This window comes from Myotis brandtii, unplaced genomic scaffold, assembly GCF_000412655.1.
Source record: "Myotis brandtii unplaced genomic scaffold, ASM41265v1 scaffold349, whole genome shotgun sequence".
In the NCBI taxonomy this organism is placed as follows: domain Eukaryota; kingdom Metazoa; phylum Chordata; class Mammalia; order Chiroptera; family Vespertilionidae; genus Myotis; species Myotis brandtii.
The window spans coordinates 559,391-568,170 of NW_005363427.1; the positions used below are offsets into that span (position 1 = coordinate 559,391).

The following is an 8,780-nucleotide window of genomic DNA, read 5'->3' on the forward strand; positions in this document are numbered from 1 at the left end:
CCCACAACCCGGCATGTGCCCTGACCGGGAATCGAACCGTGACCTCCTGGTTCATAGGTCGTCACTCAACCACTGAGCCACGCTGGCCGGGCACAAACCTGAGGCTTTATGTCCCCTCATTTTTTTTTCTGTGTTCAGTTTCTGTCCAGTTGTTTATCTGGCTTGTAAGTCCAGCTATATTTTTCCTTTTATATCATGTTTACTGATGTTATCAATTTGGACTAGAGAAGTTATATTGTGCGCTCTCTTACCAGGAAGCCAATTCCATAACTTATCACAAATTGTTCCTTTGCCCACAATAACCTTCCAACACTGACCTGCCTCCAAGTCATCAAAACTGGTCTGAAGCCACCACCTTGTAACCTCTTTCTAGATCATAAATACTTTTCTGCTCTGCCTTTAACTATAGTGTATTTGTCTTGATATCTGTCCTCTTAAGAGACTGAAACATGTGTCATAATTATTTTTTGTACCCTCCAGAGTCTGGCACATTGTCTAGCGTATAGTAGGTGCTCAATAAAAGTTTCTTTTATTTAACTGAATGGGATGGAGGAAAGGCCCCAAACAAATTCAAGAGAACTGGATTTTAAACACTTAGATCCAGCCTTTTAAAGCCATTGTATTGCTTTACTGCTGTCTGAATATGAACTTAAACTACACTGAAAATGAAAAAGACAGATTCAGAAAAAAATGCTCACAGAGAGAGTCAATGGAACTTGGCAACAGATGTGGTGGAGGAAAAAGATGACACCAGAATTAATTACAAGGCTTCTTGAACTCAGATGAGTGGGCACCCAGTGATAGTGTTAGCCAACACAGTGAGCACTGAGGAGGAAGCAGATGTGTAGGAAACCTGAGTTCTATTCAAGTTATGTCAAGTTTGACAAACTTTTCATACTTCACATCTGTGCCGAGGATTGGCATAAAGGTGTCATATTATAACACGTTCGAGAAAAATCTCTGATCACCAAGTTTCATCTGGAATGTAAATGGTGCAATATTTTGATAAAGTTATTGGAAATTATCCGCAACAATTTAGGGAATGTAATAAATAAAAACATCTTGTGTAAAATTGTCATTCTCCCAGAGTTTGCATAATTTCTCTTGATGAGGCATATAACTGTTGAAGCATTTGCTTAATTGATAATTTGTGCATAATTTTCTAAACTTTAGAACATAATTATCATCACTTGTGTCTGAGTTAACACTGAAATGAAGCACTTTGGTGAAATGTTTTAGACACTAACAAAGTTTTAAAGACGGCAAATAAGGAAGAAATTGAAAAATTTTGATTAACATAACAGCAGGCTTCTGTCAAGCTCCATACAACTTAGCATGTCTCAGGGTAAAATAAATTTGGACATAATCAGGACATTAATCTAAAACAAAATTGAGTGCAAATTTAATGAGTTATACCAAGATCAGAAGAGTTTAGTTTTAATTCCAATTTTCTATTACCTATATAATTAAAAAATGTTAGCACTGCAAGGGACCTTCAACATCACTCAAATTCAGAAACTGCCCTAGCCAGTTTGCTCAGTGGATAGTCAGCCTGTGGACTGAAGGATCCCAGGTTCAATTCCCAGTCAGGGCACATGCCCGGGTTGCAGGCTTGATCCCCAGTAGGGGGCGTGCAGGAAGCAGCCAGTCAATGATTCTCTGTCATCATTGATGTTTCTATCTCTCTCTCTCTCTCCCTCTCCCTTCCTCTCTGAAATCAATAAAAAATATATTTTAAAAAAGAAAGAAACTGAGTTCCACCCGGACAGCATGGCTCAGTGGTTGAGCCTAGACCTATGAACCAGATGGTCAGGGTTTGATTCCTTGTCAGGGCATATGCCCAGGTTGTGGGCTCCATCCCCAGTAGGGGGCTTGCAGGAGGCAGCCGATCCATGGTTCTCTCTCATCATTGATGTTTCTCTCTCTCTCCCTTCCTCTCTGAAATCAATAAAAATATTTTTTAAAAATAAAATAAAGACTTTCACATTCATATTCATCTGTCTCCTCTCACTGCCCAGAAACAGAGGACCAGACGGAGCCAGCAACAAGTCCTAGAGAGCTGGTTGCTGCTGGCTCTATACCATCGGTTCTCAACCTGTGGGTCGCGACGCCTTTGGGGGTCAAACGACCCTTTCACAGTGGTCGCCTAAGACCATCGGAAAACACATATATAATTACATATTGTTTTTGTGATGAATCACTATGCTTTAATTATGTTCCATTTGTAACAGTGAAATTGGGGGTCACCAGAACATGAGGAACTGTATTAAAGGGTGGCAGCATTAGGAAGGTTGAGAATCACTGCTCTATACAGTGGTGCAGCTGACTCACTCCCAGGTGGAAATGGAATAAACATACAACTCTGAATTGAGTACTGGGGAGGCCAACTCCCACCTCTGCCTTAGGGACTTCAGCTGGGGACGCCCTCCTACCTGTCTATCAGACAACATAGCATGCAACTCCTTTTAGCTACCAGCTCTCTGGTACCCTCATCCCATACTCCTTTAGGTCTTTCTTACCACCACTACCCTTCAATGTAAACATATTACCGACATCCTCAGCCTCTTGCCTTCACTGTCCACCCTCAAAAGCACCCAACTCCCCAGGCACTGATATTCCAGTCCTTCATGTGGCCTGGCCCATGTGTGTACTTGAGCAGATGAACTCCGGCTTCCATGTCAGACACGAGTCTGCAATAGATGGATCACTGCTCACCTAAACTACTGTGATAGCTCTCATTTCCGCAGGTTTTGCCTTTCTCCCCCCCACACCACCCCCGCCACAAATCCATCCATGTAGCTGTAAGTGAGCTTCCTAAAAATCAGTTCTGATTATGCCTTTCCCTGCATAAAATGCTCCAGGTGCCACCATGGCCTACAGGACCAAGCCCAAGTGCCTGGGGCAAGGCTCTCTGGGATCTCCGCTGTTGGCTCCCCTAGCCACTCCTCCTGCCACACTCCTACCTCATGGCGTGTTCTAGTAATTCTGAATCGTTGTTCTCTGCCCTCCTGACACCAGTTCACACCTTTGTGCCTTTATCTGTACTTCCCTTCCTGTCTAAAATCTTTTCCTCTTCTTGTCTGCCTGGGAAACTCCTATTCATCCTTCAAAGTCCTATTCCAAAGATATTCTCACAAACTCAAAGGACCACCCCATATATTTCTTATTAGTTAAAAAGAGGAAAAGTTACCTTTATAATGTAGAAGCCTAGCTAATGCTACTTTAACCAGGTGGTCAAAATTATTGTCATCATTAATAGGACAAACAGATATCATATGCCTCCAATGCAATGTACTGGGAATGACACACTCTGGCGATATTCTTGCCAAAAATATTTCACCTGAATCTAATCCAGAAGGAATGATCAAAAGTATCTAAATTGAAAGATGTTCTGCCCGGCTGGCATGGCTCAGTGGTTGAACATTGACCTATCAACCAGCAAGTCGTGGTTCAATTCTAGGTCAGGGCATATGCCTGGGTTGCAGGCTTGATCCCCCAATGTGGGGCGTGCAAGAGGCAGCCAATTAATGATTCTCTCTCATCATTAATGTTTCTATCTCTCTCTCCCTCTCCCTTCCTCTCTGAAATCAATAAAAATATATTTAAAAAATTTAAGAGAAAGAAAGATGATCTGCAAAACTGACCTCAATTCTTCAAAAATGTCAGTGTCAAGGAAGACCAAATCAAAGCACAACAAAACAACAGGCTTGGGAACTGCTCCAAATTAAAAGATGCTAAAGAATCATGACAACTAAATGCAACGTGTGATCCTTGATTCCATCCTGAATCAAACAGGGGTAGGGGTGGGGTGGAAATCAGGTACAGATAGCATTATTGGGAGGATTGGTGAGTTTTGAATATGGATTATATATTAGACTAACGGCCCGGTGCACGAAATTTGTGCACAGGTAGTGTCCCTAGGTCTTGGCCGGCGATCAGGGCTGATCAGGTTCCCTGCCTCCCCGCCTCCCAGCCTCCTCCTTCCCTCACTCCCTCAGCACCCTGCCACCGCTGGCCACCTGCCATGTTCTGCGCTGCCCCCTGGTCATAGCAAGCAATCGAACTCCCGGTCTTGCAGTCGAACTCCCGAGGGGACACTTTGCATATTAGCCTTTTATATAGAGAGATTATATATAGAGATAATAATGTCGGGTCAATGTTAAATTTCCCAAGTATAGTCAATGTATTGTGGTGATGTAGGAAAATGTACTGTACTTGTTCTGAGGAAATATGTACTGAAGGGCTGAAGTGTTGCTGTATCTCCATTTAACAAGCAATGGTTCAGCAAAAGAAACAAGCAAACAAATATGTGTGTTTGTATATCTAAATAGGAAAAAAAAAGGGGATGTGGTGGTGAAGTGTTAACAACAGAGGAATTATTGGTGAAGGGTAGAGGGGTATTCATTGTTCTATTCTTCCAACCTTTCTCTCTGTTTGACATTTTTCAAAACAAAAATTTGGACAGCTATTCTGCCAGTAGAGTGGCCTCCCCTCTGCCTCACTGCTACACTAATAAACACTCTTTCACTTTAAAAAAAACTTGGACAGAATAAATAATAAAAACAAACAAATGAACCAAAAGCTTTGTTCTGGGTCATGTTTTCTGTGTAGAATTTCTTAACCCTCCCCTACTGCCCCCAGTCCTCAAACACACACACATAACACAATGAATCACCCTCTCTTCTGGACTCTTTCACGATTATCTATTGCTCTGACCGAACTGTAACCTCTTTGATTTCTGGGCCTGTGTGTTGTGTTGGATCTACACAATGCCTGAACTGTACCTGACACAGACTGGATGCTCAGTGGATGCTTTTTAAAAAATTGTTCAGGCTGAGTCTTGAGGCTGGGATAGGCTCCAGGAAGCAGACAGGAGCGAGAAAGGAATGGGGTGAGCAGAGGTAAGGAAGCAGGAATGGATATTTTGTATTTACCAAGAACATTTGATTTTCTTGGTCAGAACTGAAGATTTATATAGGTGAAAATGCCTGGCACGCCAGCTTCTTAATAAAAATGTGGTGAATCAATGGATACATGAAATTTGAAAAGCAGACTTAGATCAGATGGGAAAGGGCCTTGACTGCTGAATTGAGGAACCTAACCATTATCTTAGTTCTTGACATGGGAGGTCTTCTCCCAGTGGCAGGAAGAGAGTGTGTCCTTGGGCAAGTCTTTTACACATCTTCTTCCCTAAATAATAAGGAAAAGCAGAGCCAAGTGGGAATCTGAAAGTGACCTGTTTCCAAACTCAGGAAGAGGAAAGATCAACTTACCTACCCAGCCAAAGCCCTATCGTGGAGTTTGATGATATCCAACATCTCTCAGATGAAGGGCATCACAGAATGAATATCAGATGTAAACATAAATAAATACACCTATTTAATACAAGCCATGCTTGTCTTTGGGAAGAGTGGATGAAATGATTTTGGTTAATATTACTACATTTTTAAACTTTAAGAAGCATATATTTATGAAATAACCCTAACACTTTTTAATGGGGTTTCACATTAGCCCATAAATGACAAAGCTCTCATGATGCCTATCTCAAATGTTAGATTAAACCCTTTTAAATAATTTTAGCCCAATTGAGCTCTCCCCAGTAGACAATTTTCTATTTATTCAGGATTTGTGTTTTGTTTTCTTCTGGATAGACTTGTGGGGTCTGACAATTTAAATAATGAAAAACAAGCTGATTATAACAACTGAGAAAAAGAAAAGTGTGTTCTGTTTTGAGGTTATCGTTTCCTTGATCATTCCTAAGCAGACTGGCATCTATTTTATCCTTGTTCGTAGTCACAGTACACCTTTGCATACAACCCGAAATGACGAGGAGCAAGTGTGAAGCAATGTGTCTATTAGCTGCTCGGCAAAATGATTTGTTTAGGTTATAGCTCTTTTGAATCTTCAGTCAAGTTCTACAAAAAGCTTAGCTGAGAGAAAATGTAAGCCTCGGGTAATATGTTTTTAAATCAATTTTTGGCCCAATTATAATGTAGCATTGACTTGCCCCAGAATTTTTAACATTACTGGGAGGAAGCATCAGTGGTGGTCAGAATGATTTGTAGTTTACAAAGCATATTGGCATTCTTTTTCAAGAAAGTAGACAAGATCATTTGAGCTGTTGTTTCAAGTAATAAAGTAAAATCAAGTGATAAATCATTTGGGCCATCTGCACAAATGGACTGAGATACAGCTAAATTAGTCACAACTGTCCACTGCAGACCAACTTTGCCATAGATAAAGGACTAGATATGCCCATTAGCAATATTCCCTTAAAACCAGTCCTAATGTGTTCATAAACAAGAGCATGATTCTATGGCTACAATCAACTGAGATGTCAGGCCAGGCCACAAAGCCCAGCCAAACCCATATCTTACTGCAGGTTTCTAGAGATTAGCATATCACATGAACCAAATGCTGTTCCCCAACTTAAAATACGATACTGCTCCCTTGTAGAAAAGTGTAAGCCCAGCCCGGCCAGTGTGGCTCAGTGGTTGAGCATCAATCTATGAGCCAGGAGGTCACGGTTTGATTCCCAGTTGGGGCACATGCCCGGCTTGTAGGCTTGAGCCCCAGTGGAGAGTGTGCAGGAAGCAGCCGATCAGTAATTTCCTCTCATCGTTGATATTTCTATTTCTCCCTCCCTCTCCCTTCCTCTCTGAAATCAATAAAAATATATTTTAAAAAAGAAAGAAGAAAGAAAGAAAGAAAGAAAGAAAGAAAGAAAGAAAGAAAGAAAAAGTGTAAGCCTGTTCTGCAACACCAGTAAAATAGAAGCATTCATACATATTGTGCTCAGTGTGGTCCAATAAGTAAAACATAAAATAGATATCTGGTAACAGAACATTTTAAAACATCAAGTCAGGTAAGAATTGGGCCTTGGATCTTGAATGTCTACTGTAATTGAAATGTAAAAAAAAAGAATGGGAGTTGGAAAGTAAACGACTATGAAGAAAGCTAAGAATAAATCTGGAAAAGAAAAAGAAAAAAAGAAAAGATCTGGGGTTTCTGTGAAGACCTGGCTGGGAGGCCAAGTCCTCCCTGTGGCAAACTGCGTTGCCATGGGAACCACTGGGCTGGTGGTAGGGGACTGTGACGCTCTGGGGCAGGGAGGGGTTTCTCTGAAGACCTGGCTGGGAGGCCAAGTCCTCCACGTGGCTAACTGCTGTTGCCATGGAAACCAGTGGCGTAGGCAGGGAGGGAATTGTGACGCTTGGCGGCAGGAGGGGTTATAACCAGTAACTTGTCCACCGTCCATCAGACCCCCGCCAGAGGCTTCGCAGCACTGCAGTGGGAGGGGTGCTCCCAAACCGGCCCAGAGACACCTTGCCAGCCGCCTCGATGACCACACCACCGCGACCACCATCACCATCACCACCACCACCGCCACCGCCGCCACCACCACGTTCCGTGCCAACCGAGGCCCTCCCACAGCCCTTGAGGACCCGTGGACTATCTCAGCTGACCAGCAGCCTCTACATAGGTAATGCCGTGGCCGCTAACAACAGGTACCTGCTTACCACCAACCGTATCACCACCGTCATCAATATCTCTGTGGAAATCGTCAACACGTTCATTGAGAACATTCAATACGTGAAGGTACCTGTGCCCGACTCCCCCAGAGCGCGCATCAGCGATTTCTTCGATGCCATCGCGGACTACATCCATGGAGTGGAGCTGTGCCAGGGCCGCACGCTGGTGCACTGCCACGCGGGCATCAGCCGCTCCTCCACCGTGTGCATGGCCTACCTGATGAAATACCACTCGCTCTCGCTCCACGAAGCGCACATCTGGACCAGGGCCTGCCGTCCGGTGATACGCCCGAACCACGGATTTTGGGAGCAGCTGATTGAGTATGAATTCAAACTGTTCGCCAGAAACACCGTCCGGATGATTGACTCCCCCCTGGGGAGAATCCCGGATGAATACCAAAAGGAGTTTCAGCTGATGATGTTCCTGTGAGCCACCCTGCCCAGCTCCTGTCACCTGCTGTGGATCCACATCATCATGAAACTGTGACTGTTGAACTTGGGTCCCCATGGACAACCCAATGACTTTTAGACGGGCAAGCAACAAGGGGGGCTGCTGAAGTCTTTGGCTTGTGTGACCCTCATCTGCAAAGAATAAAATCAAGTCAATGAAAGATGGTGTCAGTGTTTCTTATCCTGCGCGCAGCTGTCCAGCCTGCTAGGGCCTGGCCAGAGAGGAGGGTGGGAAGGTGGTGCCCAGCTCAGACGGGCCTGCATCTGGGCCCTGCCTGATCCTGACTAACCCAGGAGTGATACGCGCCCCCCCACCCCAATCTCTCCACAACCCCCCACACCACCCCAGAATCCTGCCTGGTTCTTCCCATGCCAAAGTCACGGGGTTTTCTGGGGGCTTGGGCGGAGTCTCAGGCCAACCTGGCCCTTCCCTTCAACCACAGTGGCTGAACTCTGGATTTCTAGATTGAATTTACCTATCAAGTAGTTTTCAAAGAAACCATTCCACTATATAAAGTTTAAAAATCTTTTTTCACACAATGGGGTGGGGAGCACTTGGGGAGGGGACGGGAGTGGGCTGGAAGAGGTTAATGGGGGGAAAGGAGGAACCTCTGTAACACTGTCAACAATAAAGATAAATAAATAAATAAATACATACATACATAAATAAATAAAATTTCAAGTTCTGTACTAGATGCCAAGGCCTCAAGATACCCTTTGCAACTCTAATCCCCTTATCCGGGGCGAGTGATGAGAGAACAGGCCCGACACCAGGCCTCAGAGGTTTCTCTTATGGGC

General features: G+C 43.8%; 1 protein-coding gene across 1 annotated transcript; it reads left to right on the forward strand.

Annotated features, from left to right (window-relative positions):
- The first annotated feature begins 7,277 nt into the window (after positions 1 to 7,277).
- On the forward strand, positions 7,278 to 8,102 carry DUSP21 (dual specificity phosphatase 21). The gene has a single exon (XM_005871596.2). The coding sequence runs from the start codon at positions 7,342 to 7,344 to the stop codon at positions 7,960 to 7,962; it is 621 nt and encodes a 206-aa protein (XP_005871658.1). The 5' UTR covers positions 7,278 to 7,341; the 3' UTR covers positions 7,963 to 8,102.
- The last annotated feature ends 678 nt before the right edge of the window (positions 8,103 to 8,780 follow it).

Bases quoted from the DNA above. Each gene is read 5' to 3' on its own strand.
- DUSP21 (XM_005871596.2), top strand. From the start codon at position 7,342: ATGACCACACCACCGCGACCACCATCACCATCACCACCACCACCGCCA.